Raw genomic sequence first — 26970 nt, forward strand, 5'->3', positions numbered from 1 at the left:
AATTGGAAAAACAAAAGCATCCAAATGTCATAAGTCGCCTTAGATAAAGGCATCAGCCAAGTAAGTAAATAATAAATAATAAGGGAATGCTTTTGATTGATGACTTTCAAGCGGCCCGACATGAATGCACATGCTATGTGGTGGGTTTGTGCCCTGTCCAGGCTTTGTTCCTGCTTTATGCCCAACACTGCCATGTCAGCCTCTAGCAACACAAGATCCAGAAACCGAATTGGCAGCTTCAGAAAGTGAACTAAGGCAAATACAAAATAGATTTATTTTTTCATTTTCTTTTTATTACAGGTCACCAGAACAGTGATGTGTCAATTCTTTGAGTACAACAGTTCAGTATTCAGAGCGGGCATTTCAATTACTGAAATTCCCACCAGCAGCCAGAACAAAATGGTAGGAATTGTTTTAGCATTTTACGATAAACTGCTTTGAACAGAGCCATTGATACCAGCTGCGAGGGGCAGACGTGTGTCTCGACATTCTTTGCGGCTGACTCAGCCGGCTTCGCTCTAAGCCTCATGTTTATACTGTTTATTCACACTCTCTGACATTTACCTTTTGCTCTGCAGAAGAACTCGGCAAATTTAGTTTATTTTTTATTTTTCTGCTGAACTGTAAAATGTCTAGGCGACTTCTGCAGCACCATCAAGAAGATGGTATGTGTCTATGAGAGTAATAAGCAACTTGTTTGGTTTAGAGGGACTCTTTGTAAAGTGGAGGCACCCCTCCATCTGTTCCTTTAATTTTAAGGCATATCAATGATGGTTGATCCTAACATACTCAAAGCCAGGTGTTCTGTTCAGGTGATGGGTACTGGAGCCTATTCAGGAATAGGACACCAGTCAGTCACAGGGCCCACTCATGCATATACCCCAACTTACACTAAAATCGCTAGTCAAACTGACATGGAAGGAACACCCACCCATACTCAGGAAGTACAAACTCGGGTGCAGGGTTTGAAAACAAGACCCTGAAATCTGGGAGGTGTGGCCCAGGATGACTAAAGACCACAGGAATTTGCCCCTCTATGACTTTCATTAGTCCTGTGATTTTTAAATATGAAGATAAGCAGTTCATGCAGTGTTTCATTACTGACAGAGTGGACAAGTGGCTCCATATTCTCACTGTCAAGGTAGTCACAGTAGAGAAAGGACTATCTCTGACACCCTCTGGCTGCTAAATTCCCATCAGGCTGCTGGCTCAGGTAACCTCTGGGTCTAAAAGCTAAATTTGACTTGCATCAGGGCAATGAGTCGTTGTGGGGCAATAGTGGGCTAATGAAGCTCATTCTCAAATCAATTTAACAGGAGAGTACCAGGGGCCAGAGCTTACCTGGCAGAACTGGGTGACAGGCACTCTGGAGAGAATAACAAGCCATCACAAAGTTAATTTGGAATCAGGAGGTCTTTGGGGATGTGATGGAAAAACCACTTGGACATGGGCAGAGCATGGGCTGCCCTAATGATGCTCAATGTGGTCCATTGTATTGTTCTGTTCTGAACACAAGAAGAATTTTAAACATCTTGGTGGAAAGTTCCATCCATTCTTCATCAAATATGCTTGGTCCATACTGGGATTGTACAGTAGGTTGTAATTCCTGTGATATTCCACATTGGAGCAAGTTTACATCACACTAACGTTTAGTTTGTAGCTTCTTGAAAAATATGTCCACTGCCAAGCTCCACAACTCTCGTAGACTGCTTGATGTTTTTCTTCAGCATCTCTCTGCACTTTATGACAACAACATTGCTTTCTATTGCACCATCACAAGTCTTTTAGTGCCTCTGCCATGGTTTATGATAAGAGCCCAGGATTCCCTACTTGCAGCAAACCTTAAGATCACAATATTCAGTGATGTTCCCATCTGAATGTTATGCTTGGCCTCAAAGCTTCCCAGAGGCCTTCAGAAAGATATAATCTGATATTTTGTTCAGTAATGAAGCTCACATTTGTTAAGTACCCATTTCATACCCCAGTCAATCTTAGTGGTTTTCACATTCCTTTCCACCAGATGACTCAGTTTTGTAAAATGCCTGTTTCTACACAGACACCCATTTCCCTGGTTAGGGCCATGGTGACAGTAACCCAAGCAGGTCAGCCCAGACTTCCCTGTCCTCAGCTCAGTCATTCCCTGATTCCAGCTCATCCTGGGAAATTCCCAGAAGTTCCCAAGCCAACTGAGTGATATAATCTCCCCAGCATGTCCAGGGTCTGCCACAGGGTCTCTGCTCAGTGGGTAGTGCCTGGAGTAGCTCTGGGGGGAGTTGCCTGGAGGAAATCCTTACAACATGCCCAAACCACCTCAGCATCTCCTCTTGATCTGGAGAGATCCTCACTTATAGTTGTGGGTACTGACCTCAAGAATGAGATTGAGAGAACAAGTGGCAGAAATGAGAGCTGCTAAGAAGCCGAGCAATTTGGGAGTCCCTCAAAGCAGAGTCCATGTATTTCAACAGCATCTTTGTGGACTGACTTTATCTTTATAGTCGTCTTGCTAGCTGACTATCTCAAATGAAGAAGGATTTGGGTTTTAGGTTCTTTTCACTGGTGCTTACAAAGTTAGCCCATACTATGGGGGCTCAGTATTTACAGAATTAGCCATATTTTATTTATTTTCTATTTATTTTAAATTACCAGTAGAATTATTTTCTCTTTGACATACACTAACTGAAGTTTGTGCGAGAAGCCACTCAAACACATCAAGATTTAATTGTGTACTCAAATCATTTTGTATACCTCTGTATGTCCAGAGATGCTATGGCCACATCTGCAGTTAACATTCTTTGGGCAGATGTTCAAAGTCTCTTGAGAAATTCTGCCTTGGTCAGACAGATTGCAGAAACATTTGTACCATTTATATATATCTGCCATACCAAATTGTGAAAGTCATAAAATAAAACCTTCAAATCCACTTAAGGATTCTGGGGACGGCCTGTTCCTGTATGGCGTTCCAGCTCGCAGGATCCTCATTATTGAAGATAGCCATGTCCGGGGGGTGGGACTGGACTGTGGGTATGCCAACCAGGTTCTGAAGCTTTTTCATTGTGTGGTGGGTGCAGCAATGCCCTGTACCAGCGCATGCTCCCTAACCTGACCTGTTCAAGCAAACAAGGCTGGAGCTGAACATGGATGAGACCCTCATATCGTTCACACCTATTTAGAATCACTAGCCTAATCTGTGGGATGTGAGAGGAAAACTGGGGTACCTGGAGAAAACCTGCACAACCTCAGGGGAACGTGCACACTCCACAAAGGCAGTAAGCAGGCACAGGATCAGGGAAGGAGCAGCAATAGACACTGCCTTGTGCTGTCACCCCAACATGGAGGGGTTGGGATTTGCAGATTTATATTTTTTACTCGGTCACTAACTTCAGAATCAATCCTCTTTAGCATCTCTGGATCCATCACACAAGCTTACAGTATTAATGATTTTTTTTTAACCTTAATGTTTATTTTTTGTGCATCTGATTATATTATCCCTACAAATTATATGAATGCGGCTTTATTCATCTTGAAGGATGTAATACCTGCCTGGGCAGCAATGAACACTAGGGCTGGTCTAAAATGCTCAATGGTTGATTATTTAGCACACTTTTCCTCAAACCCACAGTCTTTTGCCACCAAGTAACCTATGGGGCAGCACAGTGGGACCATGGCGGGCACCGCTATCTCCCCATTCCTAAGTTTGAATCTCTGCCCTTTGAAATGCCTTTGTGAATCTTACATGTCCTCCCTGCGTCTATGTGAGTTTTTCTCCCACAGCCAAAAACACTCAAAATTAGGTGAACTGGTTCTACATAAGTGAGGGTGGGTGTGTGCGTGACTGACCACCAGGATGGACTGAAAGAATGTCCAGATCTTGCTCTTGCCATGTGCCCAGTGCCGCCACAACAGGCACCAACTCCCTGCAACCATGAACTGGAGACAAAATGGATGATGGGATAATCAGTGAGTCTTCAGACCCTGACAGAAAAATAAAACATTACCACAGGATGAAAGGTGGCCAAAGATGACACCAGAGTCAGGGGTCAAAGCAGTAGGCAGTAGTGGTACCCACTTTAGAACTTACTGACATGGTCAGATATGTCCAAAGTGAAAAATATAAATACAAATACACATTACCTTAACATTAGTGGGTGCAATAACTGACTAAAATGATACTTTTTTGTTACCCCATGTAGTTTGTAGTGATGATTGAGAAAAATCTTTACCCTCATGTTTCAAGCAGAATGGAGAGATAAAAGTGTCTTACAGAATAGGCATCTGTGGTGACCAACGCTGGACTACAACAAACAATAACAAAACATGTATGAAAAAATTCAGTTGTATGCTTCCAACATCCCAAACACCTGCATTTTAACTGAAATATTGTTAAATAAACCACTGCCAGCAACACACCTCATGAATGAAAATGGGACACAATCAGTCCCTTGGATTGTAGACCTACATCCCATTGTTATATTTATATTCATGTCCACATTTGGAGTACCTCGGAATTATTTACCGACAGGCTGTGAAACTGTACGGGTGAACTGCCTTTCTGCTTGTTGCATAAGTCCAAGGCAGATTCTCTTCCTGATGAGGTTCTCACACCTTTTTTGTTTCACAAGTCTCTCACTGCAGACCTTTTGTTGATATCATGTGAAGCACAATGTTAGCCAATGCATAAGCTGTTACTAGGCTGGACTCCTGACCAATGAAAGGGGCAGGGAGGGGGAATCTTCAGTTCAGATGTTTGGTCATGTTTGTGTATATTCTGTTTTAATTCACAACAGCGCTTCTGAGAAGTGTTTTATATTAGTCAGAATATGTGTGTATAAGACATTGTCTGCATTGATAAATTGTAATTACCCATGATAACCCAATTAAGCTGATGTCACATTACATAACTTCTAGTCATTGGGTATGTCAGACTTGCTGACAACAGTTCACTGTGTTGTAAATTGCCGGAAACACCCATTAAATTCCCAGGACACTTTGCCACAATATCTCTGAAAAGGATGGATATTTAATGATTACATTCATCAATCTAGGCAGCATCGGGCATGAGGCAGAAACAATCCCTGGACAGGGCATCAGCTCATCGCAAGGTGAATACAAACACACACATACACTTGCGTCATTTTAGCATCACCAAATCTGCAAATCAGCATGTCCTTGGAAGGAAACCAGAGCACACTGTGGAAACCCACCAGGAAAACATGCAAACTACAGGCAGGGAACACCAGTGACGTGACTCCTTACTGTGAGGCAGCAATGCCACCGCTCCACACCGTGCCGCCCCCACGTGTAATTACTGACAATATTCATTATTTAAATGAAGTCAATGATTTATCTGTAAAATGTAACATTTCATCGTAAAAGTGATATCAAGTATATAGTAAATCTAAGGAGTGTAAATGTGCAGAGAGCTGGAATATCATACATTTAATGTGTTCTGTGTAGATGTTGACAGTGCAGGACGAAGCCCCAGAAGCACATAGTGAGGTTGGTTTTAAGATAACATTTACGGCGTTTTACTTTAATGACAAAATATACTACGAGATTAAAGTCAAATTTTCCACTTTAATCACGAAATGGACCTTTTTTTAATTCATTGTGTCCCTATTTTTTTTCTCAGTGGCTCAAATAAATTATGATGCTGTTGTAAATGTGCAAAAAATAAAAAAAGATGGTACATAAGATGGTATGTGAGGCCTTTAAAGTGTATTGCGTCATTACGATGGGGAATATGTGACTCTTGTATTGCCTATGTGAGAAACAGACAAAGAAAAGCATCACAAATACGTTTGTATGTCAGCATTTAAGTTTGATGATTTGTTTCACCGCATCAACCATTCATCAAACATCAAAGCGCACACACTGTAGGATCTGCAGAGCGGCTTCTTGTCACGTGTTGATAGTAAGCAGGGAATCTGACGTCACGTTCCAACTTGAACACACCGTGACCACCAATTTTTTTCTGGTGCTGCAACTTGCACACGTGTCACGTTAATTTCTGTCAAATGAACGCTGGGAACACGTAGCCATGATGCATGCGTGTACACTTTCTGAGTGTGAAGTATAAACTGGCCCTAATGTGACATGACCCTTATAAATCCATATAATTGTTGTAAAGACTGCATTGCTCAAGAAAGACGGCAATAACAACAGGAAGATTATTGTTACGTGTCTTTTAAATCTACCAATATACAGTATTAAGCATTTCATTAAGGGCCATCATTTCTAATGATTTAAGACCTCCCAATAATCCATCGTACTGAGTAGTTCAGCACTGCTACTGATGTTTTCCGAGAATTGTCAGCTCTCTTTGACTTCGCACCAGTTATTCTGCCTGAGTTCAGTTTATTAGCTGATTTTTTGTGGTGCAAATGATCAACAGTTAAAAAAGAATTCAATATTCAGGAAGCAGGTAAAATAATCATAGTAAAAACACAGGAGGTTAAAAGCACTTTCATTTTTATTCTTAGCAAGCTAAAAATTCAGATGTACAGTACTTGGCTCATTTGAAATATTAAAAGCATTGAACACAAAATTATAATTAACTGAAAAGAATGTCAAATGGCTGCAAGTTCTTCTTTCCTTAAAAAAGAAAGCTGTGGTAAGGTTGTGTGGCAAAAATTTTACCAACCTGCTAAAAATAGTCAAACCTACAGCTACACGTAATCTCTTTGAAGTGTCTTCTGCTGCCATGTTTGGCGTGGATTAGAAAACAGAGATGTGGCTTCCATCAGAATGACATTTTCGCCTGGCTGGGCTCCTCCATGTGTTAGCTGTATAGCTGCAGTTCCAAGGTCACTGCTGGTTTTCTTCAGATCTTTTGATGCAGGGATAGCAAAACAGAAATCTAAGGGAAACCAAACCATAACATATAATTTTTCTCTTTTTAAGTGATATAATAAAAAAAAAGACAAACTACAAGGCTGCTTTGGATTGAGAGCTACGAGCTCATACACCTGTTAAGAAATTGTTTGTGAAGTTCAGTTTAGTGAATGATTTAAGCATATTTTGTTCTGCTGTGGAAGAAGAAAAACTGTAAATCCCACCAATAAAGCTGACATTTTTCCCACTGCCACCCTATGTCACCATAAGACAGTTATTTAGGTAGAATGTAAGAGGAAATGTAGGTGCACTGTTTATAGATAAATGCGAACAGTGGCCGCTGATATTACTGTTTTTTTTATAGTCTGTGGTAATGTGGTCCTTGAGACTTCCTTCTCTTCAACAAACTTCACCGCTCAATTACATGGCCTTTCATTGGCTGTCCACCATGAATTCTGGTGGCTTCTTGAAGTCTGATCATTTTACACACTTTGCATCTTGGACAGGACAGTACAAAGCCTCTTAAATTTGGTTTTATGTGACAACAATGCCATAATATGTCTTGATTAGCCAGTTCAAAATTATACTTAAGCAAAAGAAGGAACTCGGCCGTCCTTTTATGCACAACACACAAGATATGGAAGTGTTACTTTCAGCTTTTCCTCAATGCATCCTCCTCACCGGCCCACACTAAATTATATACTTGACTTTAATTTTCTGTTTCTGAACAAATACAAATTTGTTATTTATTTGTCTATGTTTCTGCTGCTGTATGCATCTGCATTTCCCCTTGGGATTAAAAAGTTTATCTAATCAAATAAGGGGGTTAAGAGAGAGACCTTGTGTCCAGCAGAGCGAGGTTTGGAGACTTAGGCTTGGCTGGGGTGTTCTGTTGTTAAGATTTGATTATCTTTGTTTGAAGCTTGCTGTCTTGGTTGTAATTGCTACTTAACTAATTTGATTAGTGGTGTGAACCCAACTTTGTGTTTAGTTAGCTCAAAAGCTAAGTAAGTGTTATCCTCCTACCTTTGTTTCTGTTTTGTGTAATGGTCTCTAATTTTCTGTCAGTAAAGTAGAAAACTAAACTGGAGTTTGCGTTAGAGATACGGTTTACTGCGTGTTATTTTCTCTTTTTATATGTACCCCGAGGCCTTCAGGAGGCCATAACAACTGTGGTGCCAGGAAGTGGCCACTTGTTGTGTGTTGGTAGAACATCCAAGTAAGAATTTCAATGCACTCTGGGAACAATGACATTACTACTTAACTTGGTAATTTTATTTTATATGTGTTTTAAAAAAGAATCTGCAACGAAAAGCATGTGGGTCATCACAGCTCAATTACTGATAACGCTGCCAAAGGACTGTAAGTATGGCCGACTGCACGTGATTGAATGCACCGATAGCATTTAGAGAAAAATCCTGCAGACACATATAAAAGGAAATTTAGGTCCGTCTGAGAAGACAAATGGAAGTTGCATCTTCACAGTCATGCACAGCACCATGTGTGATGCACACAGCTTGTTTTAGTGAACCACAGGGTCCATGCATATCAAACGCTGACCCCTCAGAACTGGAGTCTGTTGTATTATAGCGGCATGATGGATATGTACAGGCACCCTGTGCAGGGTTGAGTCTTCTGCTCTGGACAATTGTACATGTTCTGTCCACAATGAGCATGCCACTTTAGTCGCAAATGCTGTAATAATTTATCAAATATACAGTATATCCATATGCTGCACATGAAATGGTTTACTGGTCAGAAGGCACAGCATTAACAGTCAGTCAGTTTTTATTCTCTATTGAACCCTTCATCCCAAAAAACAAAGCAGACTCGATGCAGGGAGATCATCACAGCACATTCCCTACCTTCAGGTCTTGACACTTGGAACAAAATCTAAAAGCACTTAGGAACAAAAGAACATTCTGGAACACAATACAAAATATGTCCACTTTCCTGAAACATGACTCACAGCTCAGACCTTCACCCTGTTCCCCACAGAGATGTAATTATTTGATTTAAGTGAAACCTTTTCCACAGCAGCTCTTTAAAAGCTTTTGACTCATCTTTTGTCCAGTAACTGCTTAAATAATTTAGAATAGATTGGAATTAAAAATCCCTCTTCTCTTGCCATCTTCATATTTTCTTTTCGGCAGCATTTTAAGGAGCTGAGTCTGGAGACGTAAACAGGAGGTGCAAGATTTTTTTTTCTCATCCAGAAACCTGTGGGACATTTTGACACAACTTGATAATTTAGTAGGGCTGATTTAGGGGCTGCACAAGCGCATCACAGCACTTCTGTGTGACGTAACGCACCTCTGGAATGTCTGCTGAGGGGCTCGACTCCTGTTCCTGCTGAACTGAGCCAGTGTGCTCAATTAAAACTGTTATCAGCTCAGTAGGCACTGGAGGTCAGGTCCACTGTGTGTCCAGCATGCAAGCCACATTCCAAAAGATACTATGAAAGAACAAGGCCATTACAGTAGATCATCTGATAAAGGCAGGCACACTGAAGGAAGGACATGCCGTTCTGGAGCTCCCATCTTGGTTTGCCCACACTGTTGATAAACTGGGGGGAAAAAAGTCAGGCATGAGAATGCATTAAGGCGACCGGGCACACCAAAACTGAGCAAGATTTACTTTTCAGGGCTGATCTTATCCTGATATTTTATACAAAGTCAGTGGTGGTGAGCACATATTGACTAATGCAGCAGTACTACTTCACTCTGTGTGGAGTTGCAAGGTTCTGTCGGTGTCTGGATGTTTCTCGTGGTGCTCTGATTTCCTCTCACATCCCAAAGATATGCTCTAAACTGGCTCAGTGTCAGTGAGAGTGGAATTGGGCATCCCTGTACTTTCTGAATGTGAACTTACCTTGTTTCTTGCTGTAGTCTATAGATTTCCTTCAAGTGGTAGTACATGCAAATCATGGTTGTGTAAGTCTGAATGTTTTGTCAACCTCTCTTTTGTGAAGTTCCAAATGGTCAAGACCAGGGCTACAACTTCCATTGCGGAACAAAAAGCTAACCACAAAATATCCTAACACAAAGACTGTAAGTCAGCAAATATCTTGGAAGTTACTATTCCATGAATGATACAATAATAGAACAAAAGCAGGAGATAATAACAAGCCAGCGAAGAGTCCCTTACTCAGACAGTGGGTAGCAGGGAGGCGTGTTATATCATCCTCAGCGAGGCTGCCTGTCCCTTTTATTTACAGTCCGTTGTTTAGGACTGAGGGGACCCCTGGTGGTATTGAAGGAGTTCTGAATGACATCCCCAGAAGTCTCAGAGGGCATTTCTGATCCTGGAAGTACGTCGATGTCAATTTATTTATATAGCACATTTAAAACAACATAGGAATGCTGTGGCCAAAGTGCTTTACAATAAAAGAAGAAAAAAAACCATACAATTAACATAAATAACATAAATAGAAATAAAACAAATGAACATAAATAAAATAAATAATAAATAGAAGTAAGATTACATAATCACAATGAGGAAACCATCAGTATTACTGCAGGTCATGGAAAGCAAGTGAATAGAAATGAGTCTTTAATCTTGTTTTGAACAGTTCAATTGTAGACGACTGCAAAAGCCCTGTCCCCCTTAGTTTTACATTTGGTACGAGGGACAACAAGAGACAACTGACCAGAAGATCTAAGCGCTCTAGATGGCTGGTGTAAAGCACACAAATCAGATAAATAGGCAGGCTAGCAACAAGATCTTAAAATCACTTCGAAAACTGACAGGCAGCCAGTGTAAAGAAGCTAATATTGGAGAAACAGAGTCAGACTTTCTTGCCCCAACCAGAAAGCGAGCGGCAGCATTCTGGACCAACTGTAACGTGCATATCAGGGATCGGTTAATCCCAGAATACAGCGAGTTGCAGTAATCAAGGCAAGAAAAGATAAAAGCATTGAGTAGCTTTCTCAAGATCCCTAGAAGATAAAAAAAAGGCTTGATCTTACCTAAAAGATGAAGCTGGAAAAAGCAACTCTTCACTACAGAATTAATCTGTTTTTCAAAAGTTAGGTTACTGTCAAAGATAACACCAAGATTGCGGACTTGTGGTTTGCAAAAGACAGAGAAAGAGCCGAGAAGTCCAAGACCAATTTGGGCTTTAGCTGATAGACCCACTATAAGCACCTCCATTTTATTTTGATTCAAATGAAGAAAATTATTAGCCATCTAGGATCATAATTCAAAAAGACAGTTGTGCAGTTGATTCATTGCAGAGTTGCAGATGGGAATATAAACCTGTGCATCATCAGCATAGCAGTGAAAAGAAATGTTAAATTTCCTAAAAAATAGCTCCAATAGGGTGAAGGTATATAGAGAATAAAATAGAACCCAAAATGGATCCCCTAAGAACACCACATTTAAGAGAAGCAGTAGACAAAAAAGAGGAATTTAAAGTCACTGAAAAGTGTCTACCAATTAGATGTGACCTGAACCAGTTAAGAGCAGCCCCTTTAAGCCCAACAAGATGTTCAAACTTCAACATCAATATCTCATGGTCAATAGTATCAAAGGCAACGGACAGGTCAAGGAGGACAAGGACTGCAACGCCACCTGTGTCAGTAATAGAGATGTCATTGAATACTTTCAGGAGTGCCGTCTCAACACCATGATAACGCCTAAAGCCAGTTTGGTAGATCTCAAATAAATTATTGTAGTTAAGGTGATCAACCAATTGATTATAAATAATTCTAATATTTTAGTAGTTTCATTTAGCCAGGTAGCATGTCTTCATTTATTACAGCGTATCTTGAGCGAAGCAATTGAGTCTAAAACCATTTTACAAGAAGAAAAGACAGAATCATTGATACCATCAAATTGAGCATGTACATCAAGACTAGAGAATGTGGTTTTAAAATTGGATATAATAGAAGAATTTAAAAAGCGAGAACAGTGTGGAGCACAACTAGTAGTAGAAACATCAACAGTAATATTCAAATCCAAAAGTAGCTCCAGAAGAGGGCTTAAAAGTCAGTTCTACAACATAACGCATAGAGGATCATGGGAAGGATGAGGGAGGCAAGGAAGGCGAATGGAACAGCCAGTCCATGGCTTAGGCTGAGACCATTTTGTACTACAAAAAAAGAGAGCTTTTCTCAGCTTGATGAGTTTAAAAGACCAGACTTCACATCAATCTGCTTCACTGCAGTTTTCTGACTCTTATTTTCTCACTTTATGTGGGATACATTTTTATTTGAAAAAGGCAGACGCACAAAAAAAAAAATCTAAAATTACAATGGAGTTCTCTGTATCTAAATATATGTAGAAAAAACTTTGCAGAATTTTTTAATAACTTCTTAAGCCAACAACAAAAAAAAAAATCCCTGAACACTGTCCATTCAAGAGGCTGCAAAGGGCATTTAAAAGGCAAGAATGAAAATTATTATGAGGCGTCCACATCTCCTGCCACCCACTGCATATCCTACTTAACAGTCTGTTCCATTTGCTCAAATGGAATGCATCTGTGGGGCTGCAAGGAGTGAGACCAGGCTGGCATTTCTTGGCAGTGGTCAGGAGCTTCAGTGGAAGAGCAGAAGGAGGAGAAACAGACAGGCCATTGCCCTGCTTTTCCTTTGACATAATGTATGTATTTAATACAATATGTTACACATTATGGTGATACAGTATTTGTCATCATGACTGATCCCCACTCTTACAGGTAGTGAGTCCTTATGGCAACTCCTGACCAATCTTGATCATGGCACATAAGACACCTTGTTCAGTAGATTGTTGCCACTGAACACCACCCTCCAGCTAGATTCTCTTTGTTTTTGTGAAATGTTTGTCATGGGATAGCATCAAATCAAGGGGCGGCTCCTGCTCTGTTCTCCTTTGACTCTTTTAATCGAATTAGGCATGTTTCAAAATGGATGAACAAATAATGACTGTTCATTTTCTGGCCTTTCCTCTTGGCTGAATATGTCAAGGCCAACATAAGGGTCCTGTGGTGAATTTTAGAGTTCACTCTTTGTAACAGGGTGAAGAACACAACAATACCGGAGGTCCTTGAAACAGAAACAACAGGAGCCAACTGATGGGGTCTTGTACTGAGGATGCACTCTTATAGTAAGTGACTCCTCTATTGGGAGAAGACCCAACAGGGCAAAGTAAAAAAAATGCAGGGGGGATTATATCTCTCATGGTCCTAGGGCTGTCTAGGAAGTACCTGTTGCTGGGGTTAGGGGGGCCTAATCTGTCCAACTCAGGTTGTGTCTGCCACACAAGCAGGTGGACGATGATTTAGTGTGTTTTTGCTTAACCAAAGCACACTAAAAATGGGAGGTTTAAGAAAAACTACTGAGTTGCTATGAAATCCATGTCCATAACCAAGTGTCTTCCTTTGGAAGGGAAACTGAGCAGCTCTAGCTGAAGACATACATTGGACTGATCTTGCTTTAAACAGTATATTTAGATAAAGGGGATATATAATGGAAAAAAATGATATATATGTGACTTTGCAGCAATGTATTCAGTGAAAAATTAACAGACATTCCATTTCCATCTGTGGAAAAAGTAAGTCCACCTTTGGTTCTAATAGCTGGTGTTGCCCCCTTTGGAAGAAACAACCTCAAGTTGACATTTTCTACAACTGTCTACCAGTCTCTGACCTCAGCTGAGACATGCTGTTTTCCACTTGTCTATGCAGAATTCTAATTCTTTCTTTCAGCTGTGCAATGTTTAAGGGATATCTTGTGTATGTAACCCATTTCACATCCACCCACAGCATCATGATGGGATTTAAATCCACCCTTGGACATGGCCATTCCAGAACCCTCCATCTCTTTCTTTTCACCCATTTCTAGGTGGATTTCCTGGTATGTTTGAATCATTCTCATGTTTCAAGGTGCCTTTTCTTTTCAGCTTCAACCTTCTGACAGGTGGTCTCACATCAAGCACCCCCTAGTACAATGAAGTATTCATAATGGATTCTACAATGGTGAGCTGCCCTAGCACTGATATTCAAAGCAGCCCCAATCCATAACATTTCCAGCACCATGATTAACAGTTGGTATCAAGTTCTTTGAGCAAATGCTGTCTTTGGATTTCACCAAATGTGTTTTTCTGGCCAAATAACTCTGGCATGGCCTTGTCTGACCAGAGCACATTATTCTAGAAGTTCTGGACTTGCCCAGGTATTCATAGGCAAACTTTAGCCTTGTCCTGATGCTCTTTCTTAACAGCAAAGGTTTCCCCAGCACATGTTGCATATTGAACTAATTTGTGCAGCCTTTTAATGGTAGACTCATGCACTTTGATACCTATAGGTGTACAATTCTGGGGTTCTTAAGAGACTTTTTTCAGCAACTTGTGTTTTGCTGTTGAGCTGAACTTGCTGGCACGGCCCACACCAGACAAAATGGCAGTTGTCTGAAATCTTCTTCACTTGTAGATGATCTTCCAGACAGTGGAATGGTTGATTTCCAATTGTTTGGAGATCTTTTTACATCTCAGACAGTTTTTACAGGCCTCACACAGTTCTTTTGATCTAGACATGGTTATAACACACACTTCAACATCAAAGAGCAAACCAAACTAAATGTCTGAGGTTTAAATAAGACAGGCTCCTCTAGCACCTGTTTCTAATTTTAGGTATTTGAGGGATTGAGAAATATAGGGGTGTACTTTTTCCACGTAAGAAATTTATATTTATTTAAATTATACAATTGAATACCCAATGTAAAAATGACATGATGTTTGTTATATTAACTTTATCTATAGATGCTGTTTAACTGAAGATAAAACGTTAATATGTCCATTTACTGAGGTGTACTTACTTTTTTCACTTGATTGTGTCAGAGAAGCACCGTGGAATAATGTCTGCTTTCTGTTTTCTATTAAATAAAACTAAGTTGCATATTTTAACACATACTTGTTTATCATGGCACTGAACAGTGGCAAGTGTTGTAAGAACTTCACTGTGCTCTATACATGTGACAATATGACGACTACTGCTGCTACTAAAACAGACACCCCCACCTCCCCCAGCCCAAGTTTGTACCTGTAAGTGAGAATTTATGTTTTAAAGAGGCAACTGCTAGAGCTGAAGTGAAAAAGGAACTGTAGGAAAAAAAAGTTGCCAGGGATTATCTTAATTTATTACTCATATGTGCTTAGTCTCAGAATGCATTATTAGTTTTTATTAAGATGTATTTATATTTTATCATTATGCTGGTGTCTGATTTTTAAAGGTTCCACTATATTGAAGGTTCAAGCTATTAGGATGCTATGCACGTGATTGTCTGGATGACATGCAGTATCACCGCAGTCAGTCTAGAAAAGATGGCCACCAGAACATTAAACCGGATCTGAACTTTGTGTAAACATGGGGAAGACTTTGTGAGACACTTCTGTTCAAACAACACTTAACATTTATTTTTAGTTTCTTGCTCCTTGACTGTGAGATTTCTGAATATTGATGAACAATGTTTATTGCAGTGTGCTGAGCTCTGCAAGGGCCTGACTACTCTACTGATTATCTCTGGAAAAAGACACCTAGATCTCCGCTGTTCATGTTGAAAGAAACTGTCCGAGAAAAATTGCACAGTTCTCAAGGTTTATGACGAAATGTGTCACTAAGTCAATAATTTCCCACACTTTTCTGATCATTTTGTTTGGGTTGGCACTACAGCTTTCCCAGGACACATGTGGAAACGTGGTGTGTCTGTGGTCACAGTGGCAAAGTTTCAGCACTGATCAGTCAGTTTTTCTTGCTGTTTTCTAGGAGTAATGTGGCCAATCCGCTCTCCATTTTCACCAAACAAGATCACTTTGCTTTTTATGGGCTGAAGGGGTATCAGGGCTGAAATCTGTAAACGGCTTACTGCACAATGTGGAGACAGTGTTTTACATGGAAGTGTGTTAACAAATGGTTTGAGAAGTTCAAAAATGATCAGACAAGTGTTACGCATGAAGGAGGAGCAGGACGCCTGTCCATGTCCACTACTGATTGAGCAAGTGTATACCATGCTTCTGATGAACCAATGAGGATTTCAGCCCGTGGTACCTTCAGCCAACAAAAAACGGATCACTGCTTGCTGCTCTTCTTTAGTATAAACAGGGAGCAGAGCGGCCATCCTTACTCCTAGAAAACAATCAGAGAAACTGACTGATCAAGGCAGAACCCAAACAAAATGATCCGAAAAGTGTGGATAGTTATTGACTGACCCTCATTTTAAGAGATATTGATATCTACAGACATTACAAACTGCAAAGAGAATTACATTTATTAAATTTTCCCGTCAGTTAAATGCTAAGAATATGTGTTCAAATTCTTTATTACAATCATGGTCTATGGTGTTTAAAATGTTGCTTCAGCAATCTAAATGTTTCCATTAAATACGTATTTGTAACAGTAATCTATTAACTGATGTATCCCGAGGATTTTACAAATGTAAGCAATACAGAGATTTAGGCCGTGTCTGCACATACTCTGTCTCACAGAATCCCAAACTATAAACCAAGTAAACATAGTAATTGTTTCATGTAAAAATGCACCTTTTACTTCTTTCTTGTTCATACATTTAATAAGAGAAAGAAAAATACTCATCCACTTTTAAGAAAACCCTGTGTCATATTTTGGCCACTCCTTTTATTATGCTTTACTTAGTGAAAATAAATGGTGCAGTATTCAATCAAACTACCAGACTTAAACCGAAGACACACAATTTTTGAAGTGGAAGGCAAAACACTAAAATGCTCTTGTGGGGTTACTTAATGTAAAAAGTAAAAAAAAAAAAAGAAAGAAAGGAAGGAAGAAAAAAGGGCATCCAGTACAGTAGTATATTGCTGTTAGGAAGGAAATGCTTTGCAGTCTGCTAATGCTTAAATGCTTCCATTTTCTAAAAATGGAAAAAGACTAAGTTCCTGCAGCAAACTATCCATTAAAGGAGATGGCCTAGAAGTAGATGCAGTATCCAATTACAATTGTACAAGTTTTTTTTTTTTTTTTGCTGACATTTTTTTCTTTCTCAGTTCCACCTACTCCTTTTTATGTAGTCAAAATCAGAACAAAAATCCTTGCAAAAAGACGGTTAATAAGCATTTCAGTGCACCCTTGTTTGTCCTGCTACAAGAACGGACCTCCTTTCACTCTCACCCTCTCTTCAGGTGCAGAACTTAGCCACTGTGAACAAAGACGAGGTAAATCACTGTTCACCAATCAGCTAAGCTCTGCACCTTGCTAGAGAGGTCAGGTTCACTGCAGCACAAAGCGCCAGCTCCAGGAGCTTCTGCACTCCAACATGTACATACATCGATCTCTTGTTACCTCTCTTTTCTGCTAGTGCCCCTGGTTTCCATAACAGCCGCCAAGGCTGTAGATGTGTGGTAATCCCTGGCAATGTGATTTTATCTTAAGTCACAAATCAGCATGCCAGGAACCCACACAGCCACAACATGAAAGGAAACCTGCGGATCCTCTCTCTCTTTATTCGCCACGCTTGGATGATCAAGGGAAATACGCCTCATTACACATGGCTCCTAGGGAAAGGCTCTACAAAAATTAAAATATTTTCTGATACAATAAACTGCTAACATACCATTTCCTCCCTTCACAATTGATTTTTCTGAATGATCTTCCCAGTGTCAGAAAAGCAGTGCATCTTCAGATCTGAACAGGCCACACATCATTACTGAAAATACTTTTTATTAGTAAATCAATGGAATAGAAACTATGAAACACACAGATGTTAAAAGAAGCAAATAGGTGAGCAGGATGCTCTCATAATATGAGGATTCTAACAATTTGCCCCAGGATTGTTCAAGAGTTTATATGGTGTTTTGTTTGAAGAGGAAACTACGGTAAGGGCTGGTTGTAAAAGCCATGAAAGACAGAATGAGAGATGAAGGATTTCAGAGTTAAAGTGTTACCTTTGCTAAGCTGTTTGCCAAGAACCCATTTTTGTTTGAGGATAGTTCCGCTCACGTATGGAATTTCAGGATAAACAAACGAATGTGGCCTGTCACTGAACAGGATAATATAGATAATCCTCTAAGATGATAAGCTCAAAGAACAGAGAATAACAAGTTTTTCTCTTCAAAACTGAAATATGTGTGTTGGCAATTTCTTACTTCTGTTTAGTTGCATTATTGTATGTATGTTTTTAATGGAATTCCTTTTTTTTTGGGCTGAGAGTACACAGACAGGCCAGATGTCTTATTTATATAGTTAAATATATTTAATATCAGTTAAATATTATTATTGCTCACTTCCAATGTTACCATTAGCCTTTATTCCTTCATAGCTCTAGGAGTCGCATAGACATGTCTAGGAATGTAAAATGAATACAAGGCCAATTTTATATTGTTCAAGTGCAAAATATATTAAGCATGTTTCTCACGACAATACAGAAATAAAACCTTCCAGTAGTGTCTGACGTATGCTGCACTGCTATTTGGTGTAAACAACGGGATAAAATAAGCTGTCACAACTCCAAAGACGCCATACTCTGTGTGTTCAGGCCTGCATGTTACATAGCACAACCTTTAAGTTGACAACAACAAGCAAATGAGGTCTGCCAGGGAAAATGTTTGAATGTCAGATATCTCAAATCAAGTGTAAAGTTATGTCAAGGCCAAAAGTCCAGGCTGTCGGAGCATGTGGGACTGCATTCAACAAAAATGTAAGGTATGCTGTGTTGGGAGACAAGCTCATACCAAAGCCAATCGATTAGGTGAGCAACATGCATACACAAACCCCATTAGCTTACCTTAGGTCTGAATAGGGATTATCAGCCAACGCCAGCAAGGCACTTCTCTTATTTATATCTGAACAGAAAATTTCACAGCAACATTCATTTCAGTGTAAAAAATCTACACACTTTATGTCCATGTCAGAATATTAAGAAAGATTATAAAAGAAATGACAGTGCTACTCAGTTCATCTACAGTTAGGTCCATAAATATTTGGACAGAGACTTTTTTCTAATTTTGGTTCTGCACATTACCACAATGAATTTTAAATGAAACAACTCAGATGCAGTTGAAGTGCAGACTTTCAGCTTTAATTCAGTGGGGTGAACAAAACGATTGCATAAAAATGTAAGGCAACTAAAGCATTTTTTAACACAATCCCTTCATTTCAGGGGCTCAAAAGTAATTGGACAATTGACTCAAAGGCTATTTCATGGGCAGGTGTGGGCAAGTCCGTCATTATGTCATTATCAAATAAGCAGATAAGCCTGGAGTTAATTTGAGGTGTGGTGCTTGCATGTGGAAGATTGTGCTGTGAACAGACAACATGCGGTCAAAGGAGCTCTCCATGCAGGTGAAAGAAGCCATCCTTAAGCTGCGAAAACAGAAAAAACCCCATCCGAGAAATTGCTACAATATTTTACGAGTGGCAAAATCTACAGTTTGGTACATCCTGAGAAAGAAAGCAAGCACTGGTGAACTCAGCAACGCAAAAAGACCTGGACGTCCACGTAAGACAACAGTGGTGGATGATCACAGAATCATTTCCATGGTGAAGAGAAACTCCTTCACAACAGCCAACCAAGTGAACAACACTCTCCAGGGGGTAGGCGTACCGATATCCATGTCTACCATAAAGAGAAGACTGCATGAAAGTAAATACAGAGGGTGCACTACAAGGTGCAAGCCACTCATAAGCCTCAAGAATAGAAAGGCTAGATTGGACTTTGCTAAAGAACATCTGAAAAAGCCAGCACAGTTTTGGAAAAACATTCTTTGGACAGATGAAACCAAGATCAACCTCTACCAGAATGATGGCAAGAAAAAAGTAAGGAGAAGGCGTGGAACAGCTCATTATCCAAAGCATACCACATCATCTGTAAAACACGGTGGAGGCAGTGTGATGGCTTGGGTGTGCATAGCTGCCAGTGGCACTGGGACACTAGTGTTTATTGATGATGTGACACAGGACAGAAGCAGCCGAATGAATTCTGAGGTGTTCAGAGACATACTGTCTGCTTAAATCCAGCTAAATGCAGTCAAACTGATTGGGCAGCGTTTCATGATACGGATGGACAATGACCCAAAACATACAGCCAAAGCAACCCAGGAGTTTATTAAAGCAAAGAAGTGGAAAATTCTTGAATGGCCAAGTGATTCACCTGATCTTAACCCAATTGAGCATGCATTTCACTTGTTGAAGACTAAACTTCAGACAGAAAGGCCCACAAACAAACAGCAACTGAAAGCCGCTGCAGTAAAGGCCTGGCAGAGCATTAAAAAGGAGGAAACCCAGCATCTGGTGATGTCCATGAGCTCCAGAATTCAGGCTGTCATTGCCAGCAAAGGGTTTTCAACCAAGTATTAGAAATGAACATTTCCAGTTATTTAATTTGTCCAATTACTTTTGAGCCCCTGAAATGAAGGGATTGTGTTCAAAAATATGCTTTAGTTGCCTCACATTTTTATGCAATCGTTTTGTTCACCCCACTGAATTAAAGCTGAAAGTCTGCACTTCAACTGCATCTGAGTTGTTTCATTTAAAATTCATTGTGGGAATGTACAGCAGTGGTTCCCCAACCTTTTCGACTGCAAGGACCACTTTATTAGATGCAAATTTTTCCACGGACCGGTTGGGGGGAGGGCGGGCAGTTTTATACACAATTTACATAACATTTCTATTATTATTAAAGTTATTAAGCAGTTCGCATACATTTGCAACCCGAGATTTTTCTTCTTTTTTTGCATATAACAAAGACATATGCTTTACATTTGCCATTCCAAAAGATTGCACATCACAAACATTAACAATGCTATCGTTTTTTCGTGTCTGCCGTTTCTATAGGAGGGTGACAATGAGTTAAATTCCAATAGATGTTTTTCAAATGTTGACAAGCAATAAGCAAAAGGAATCAATGAAAACCACAGACAACAAAAACAGCAAAAAAAAAAAAAAAACAGTACGAGGAAAGTTCGAAGAAAGAGATTTTTTTACAATGTTTCTGTTTGGGGATCGTTGTGCAAACGTGCACAACTGAGCTGCGACCACAGATCTAACTGCTCTGTGGATGATTCGTTCAAGCATTTCAAGGTCACTTCATTGTAATGAAAGCATCTGTTGAATGTACTTCGTAGTAACGTGATTTCTCGTGTCATATGGGGAAACTGTCGGGACCATAAAAATACTTTGTTGTAATAGTCTCTCACCTCGGTCTCTCTCCTCTCTCTGCACCGCTGCAAAGCCCCGCCCGCCAAGCGTTCTGAAAAGTCTGAGTGAGTCACCGTTGACGGCAGTTCTCTCACGGCCCGGCTGTCAGACGGCTGCGGACCGGTAGTGGGCCGCGGACCGGGGGTTGGGGACCCCTGATGTACAGAACCAAAATTAGAAAAAAGTTGTCTCTGTCCAAATATTTATGGACCTAACTGTATAGTAGCTTGCAGGATTAGCCAAACTGTCCCAGTATCTCATCCAGTCTGACTAAGGAATTTTCTCCTGTTTCTCATCCTCTCCCCTTAAACTCGTTTCTCTGCCTCATTCCATGGTCATGAGTGGAAATGTCACCATAATCTAATAAAGTAATACACGATTTGGCTGATCACAGATGTAAACATCCCTGAAACATTGGCCCTTTTACAGTTACCATAAAGTCATGCCAAAGGCAAGTGAAATCATGGGGACGGTTTGTCTATATTTACTGATGCATGGAAATCAAAGTAACTGCTATGCAGCCCGCACACACACACACACTTTATAGACATCTCTGTGGGGCCTCAGAATAATACTTATGTGTGATGATAACAGGACATAGCCTAAGATATGAAAGGCATTACTCATGCAGCTTATCTGGAATATGTGTCAGTTTCCGGGTTTACCTAACCATCCACATTTGCTTTACTTATTCATAGGTTCTTAAGTGTTCACAAACACGTGGAATGAATTACCAAGTGGTGTGGTAGAAAACTGGACTTCAGGGACCTTCACATCTCCATTTGATGATATTTTGGAGAGTCTAGTTGAGTATGATGGATAAGATTGTTGGGCTGAAAGGCCTGTGCTCATCACAATTGTCCTAATGTACAGAGTACAGAGAAATTCTTACTTGCATGGGCTAATTAACATGTAACACGTCTCCACTTTCTTTCACCATCAGAAGTCAGTTCAGCGTCATCCAGAGGAAAAAAGAGATTCAGGTCATGGGTGGCATTTCCACTTCCACTCAATTATAAATGACTCCACAGTCAAAAACTTAAAAATGTGTGATGATTTGTCTTGCATTGCTAAGCTATAAGCAGGTTAAACAATCGGCCATTCTGCTCTCTTGGCACCTCTGTGTGAGGCTCCATATTTTGCTTCCTTAAAACTACATTGAGAAGTCCTGATTTGCTCTTTTTGTTTACTCATGTTACCATTACCTAGTCCTGTGATATTTCACTTTAAACAGACTGTTTTAGAAATCTTCAGGATGGGGATTAGAGTTTACTCTGCTGGCTTCAAGTGATCATTTTCTGTTATTTTACAGTTGACATTTAAAAAAAAAACTCACAGCAGTTAAAAAGCGCATTTCTAAAACGTATTTAGTCCATTTTAGACGTTTGTCAGATTACACTAGATATCCCATCCATAAATCCACTTTCAAATTTACTAATTTCCTTAAAATATGCTTATGCAGTGCAAAAGAAGTCCAAAAATGTCAGTCATCAGAAGTGTCACTTCTGTTTCTGTTGTAGCTGATTGTGGCCCACCCATTGCTTTATTATTATTGCCAGTAGTGTTGTTGACTGAAGTTTTTGTTTTCTTCTCCTTTGTTGTTGACTGGCAATATCTGTTACAAAAGTAATGGACTTTATGTTATTGAAAATTTTTAAGGCAGTCATTAGAATTGTTATGTTTTGCTGTGTGCTTAGTTATTATAATTTATTATTCATATAATATACACTAGTTGTAAACATATGCAAGCACTTTGAGGGCATATTCAGAGAAAAGAGAAATTCAACAATAAAATCGAATAAACTGAAGAAAATAAAATTCCTAGGAAGTTCCAGAAATGACAGCATCAGGAGTGTTTGTGTGCCGCCATGTTGCCGGGACCTGTTTGTAGACCTACTTATTAGCCAATCAGCACTCGTAATCTCCTAATGTGTCTGACTGTGTGATGTTTAAGAAGGATCCACTTAAGATGTCTGCTGTAAGAAAGGAATGTCCTCAAACAAACTAAACAGGATGGCCCTCTGAAGTCTGCATGCTGCAGACAAAATACCGTTTGAAAGGCAGGAAACTGTCATCCTTGCCTCAGATCTGAAGATACCTGGCAACAAATGGAAAGCAAGAACAGACAGATAAGGATTAAATCATGTTGTGGGATAATGTGCTGGGCTGTCTTGTTAAAGAAGACTGAGGTGTAAACTTGTTCAAGTTGAGCAGCCCCAAATCTACCACCTAAGGACTGCCCTTCACTTGCCTAACATAGCGATCCCGGACTTAACAATGTTATCCTCAGCAATGTCTCTGTGTTTATCACATGTTGTGACTGTTTACTTATGAAAATGAAGGACACTTTAAAATGGTAAAACCAAACAAAACAACATTGACCCATCTATCTATATATTCAATAAACCTGCATAATCCAAATAAGGGCCCCAGATAGTGCTGGGCTAACTTCAGGCAATCAGTAAGAGTCCTGGACAGGGTGCCAATTCACTGCCAGACCCACCTGTTTATAACTAGTGAGTTTAACATTGCCAATTTATGCAAATTATCCTTGGAATACTGGGGGGCTATAATGTATTAATGTTATTTGATCTTAGAAATTCAAACAGATTATTACCTCAGTCTTTTCAAAATATCATCTCTTCAACAACACTTCTTGAAGCAGGATCCATTTCTTCTTGAACAGCTCTAAAGCAGTTTCTGGCAATCATTTGCTGTCTGGCATCCTCATTGACCATCAGTTCCCCATACAAGTAGACACCCATGGCCTTACAAAAAGAAAACACAGCCTGTTTTAAACAATGGTCAAAGCTTTTAAGTTCAAGATAAAAATCAAATTTATGATCTCACACCTAATGAAAGCTGCATAGCCAGAACATTGTGACGCTAGCCTTCTTTTCTTTTTTTTTAGTAAATGCATTTTCACCATCACTTTAATTATTAAATTCGAATCCTTATTTTTGTTTAGTTCTCAAAGTTACTATAAAATATAAAGGGAAAATTAAAGTACAACCAAGTGTATAAAAAAAAGACAATAAACATAGAAAAGCTCAGCGCATGCAGTGACATCTGACTGTGTCTTCTTTCTATTTGTGGCACGGTCAGATTGTCATTGCCATTTACTGTTTCTGATCTTGCTGATCTATGCTTGAGGCCACAGAATTCCTACTAGAGATGAGAACACCTTTCACCCAGGATGACTAGATTCCTTTATAATTGCTTGACTGATAGGCAAGAGTTTGTTAGTCTTGGCAAGAGCAGATCCAGCTCAGCGCCAGTCATACAAGAAGTCCCTCAAGGCTCTGTCTTCGGTCCTCTGCTTTTCTGTATTTACATGCTTCCCCTTGGCCATATTATCCGTAGCTATGGACTGGATTATCATTTTTATGCAGATGATACTCAACTCTATTTCAATGTTAAAAGTGGAACTTCATCAGAGCTTTCTCAGCTCACAACCTGCCTTAGTGAAATTAAAACCTGGATGGAGCAGAACTCTTTAAAATTAAATTGCAATAAAACTGAACTCCTGCAAATTGGGACTAAAGTGCAACTTAATAAAATGAGCTCCTTCCCAGTCTTTCTTGGCGGTGATCTCATCAGACCTGCCTCTACTGTAAAAAATCTTGGTGTCATTTTTGATTCCTCCCACATAAATCACATTAAGAAACTTTCTTACTTTCACCTCCGTAACATATCCCGTGTTCGCTCCTTCCTCTCCTTCTCTAATGCTGAGAAACTTGTCCATGCTTTTATCACATCCCGCATCGATTATTGTAATTCCCTACTGGCAGGTGCCCCTTCTAATCTTATATCACAGCTCCAGCTTATTCAAAACTCAGCTGCAAGAGTCCTTACTCGAACCAGCAGCAGCGAGCACATCACACCCATCCTGCTCCGTCTTCACTGGCTCCCTGTGTCTTACAGAATCGAATATAAAATCCTACTAATAACTTACAAAGCCTTAAATAACCTCGCACCAAATTACATCAGTGACCTTCTCCATCACTATGTGCCTGCCCGCCCACTAAGGTCCTCTGATTCTGGTAATCTTGTTGTGCCCCTCACTAATCTACACTCCATGGGTGACAGGGCCTTCAGCTGTATAGCGCCCAGACTCTGGAATGACCTACTGAAATTAATCAGGTCAGCTGACTCCATGAATTTTTTTAAAAAACAACTCAAAACTCATCTGTTCAGTTAGGCTTTTAGCTCTGCTTGACTTTATTACCCTTCTCTCAGTTTACTTCTCTGTCAAGATGCTCATGTAACCTGTATGTGTGTGTGCGAGACCATCAATTATGTTGTCTGTTTCTTTTTTTTTTTTTCCCAGAATTCACTGTCTTAATCTTCTTTTATTTATTTATCTGGTTTGTACAATGCTATATACTGTATACGCTGCCGTTCTTTATTATATTCTGTAAGTGCCTTGAGCATGGGAAAGGCGCTATATAAATAAAATGTATTATTACTATTATTATTAAGTTTTTTTTGTTTTGGCTGTGTTTGGCACAGATCTTGACAGGTGATGATGGCAAATCAGCTCCTGTGGTATTTTTGCATAGATCTCACAACCTTCTGAATGTTTTTTCTCAATTTTATGCTAATTTTACTGTACCGAACATTCATGCAATAAGTCAGAACCCCTTTTATGCTGCAGCAAACCATTAGTGTATCATTTTGTTGATTCCTGATGTCCTTAGGTTCCTAAGTTTTCCAGTATAAACCCAATGTTGTGGACCATTCAATTCGCCAGATATTGCAAACTGATGAACCTGAAATAGCTTACACTTTCCATTGTGGCTCCATTGATAGTGACTGGGATGTGGCGGTTTCTGTGTCTCCTAAGTCGACAAAGATTTTTTGGGTGACAGTCAGTGTTAAATTGTTGTCGCTACATCAGCTGAAAGATTTGCCACCTTATTGCTCCTGTATATGCAGTCTCATTGTTATTGAAAATCAGTATTGTAACTGTGGTGTTACTGGCAAACTTGATAATGAAGTGCTCAAATATCCATAATACATCTGGCTGTATAGTCAGGGATCTCTCTGGGGATGAGGCACCAACCTTAAGGAGATTAAAACTATGAGTTTTGCTTTCTTTACTATTTGTTGTTTCTGACTTTTACATTGGAAAATAACCTGCAGATTAAAGTCTTTAGTGCCTATTCTGTTTTTTAAACCCATCTTTCCTTTGTAAAGAGCAAAAAGTTCCAAAGTCTGTTTAAAAAATAACATCCACAGGAACAAGCACTGGACAGTACAACAGTCGATCTTGCAGTGCCAAAGTCAGTAAGTTAGGCAGGCTGCATGGCACAGTGGTTAAGACTTTAGACTTTAGTTTGGGGGTTCAGATCCCATTACTGACACTGTGTGACCATGAACAAGTCACTTGACACTTGCCTGTGTTCCAATTGGAAAAACAAAAAGTAATTCAACCAATTCTATCTCGAGTGTTGCAAGTCTAAGGATAAAGGCATCAGTCAAATAATTAGTCAACCTACAAATATGTCTTTGGGCAGATTCCCTGTAGGAAACACATTTACTGTATATACTCACGTATAAGTCGGGTCTTGAAACCTGAAAAAATGATCATAAACTCAGACCCCGACTTGTACAACCGCACCAAAATGCGACACTTACATTTTTTTTTCATCTTCTTACCTCCTCCAATCTTACATCAGTTTCTCAGACACATCAAATTTTGTTGCAGCAGCGCAGTTACCAATGTCTTTTGCCACTTCAACGACGTTTAACTTAATATCAGCTTAATATTTTCTTCTGATCAAAAGCTCCATCGTTGCTAAGGGATGAGGGTGAGATACAAAAAACACAAAACAGTGCAAACGTCGCTTTGGAATAGTTTGGGTATTACTGTGTAGTCATGTAGGCACAATATATATATAAAAAAAAAAAGGCAGTGTGCTCCGTGGTAACCTTCTCAGGTGGGCGTTAACATATCATAATCTCTTGGACCAAATAACGTGAGTTTTTTGCATTTGACT

At 39.7% G+C, this 26970-nt stretch overlaps 1 protein-coding gene across 4 annotated transcripts in view; it reads right to left on the reverse strand.

Moving 5' to 3' along the window:
• Nucleotides 1-6451: 6451 nt before the first annotated feature.
• Nucleotides 6452-26970, reverse strand: part of aopep (aminopeptidase O (putative)) — a 255885-nt gene continuing 235366 nt past the window's right edge. For 3 of the 4 annotated variants that reach the window (XM_051929668.1, XM_051929667.1, XM_028805344.2), the window contains exons 16-17: nucleotides 23586-23736; nucleotides 6452-6856 (exon numbers count right to left, since the gene is read on the reverse strand). In XM_051929668.1, coding sequence (XP_051785628.1) covers nucleotides 23596-23736 — 141 coding nt within the window. In that variant the 3' untranslated portion in view covers nucleotides 6452-6856; nucleotides 23586-23595. Of the gene's footprint in view, nucleotides 6857-23585; nucleotides 23737-26970 lie in introns of those variants that run through there. The other variant, XR_007935394.1, reaches the window with a different exon arrangement.

This window comes from Erpetoichthys calabaricus, chromosome 7 (genome assembly GCF_900747795.2).
Source record: "Erpetoichthys calabaricus chromosome 7, fErpCal1.3, whole genome shotgun sequence".
Taxonomy (NCBI): Eukaryota; Metazoa; Chordata; class Cladistia; order Polypteriformes; family Polypteridae; genus Erpetoichthys; species Erpetoichthys calabaricus.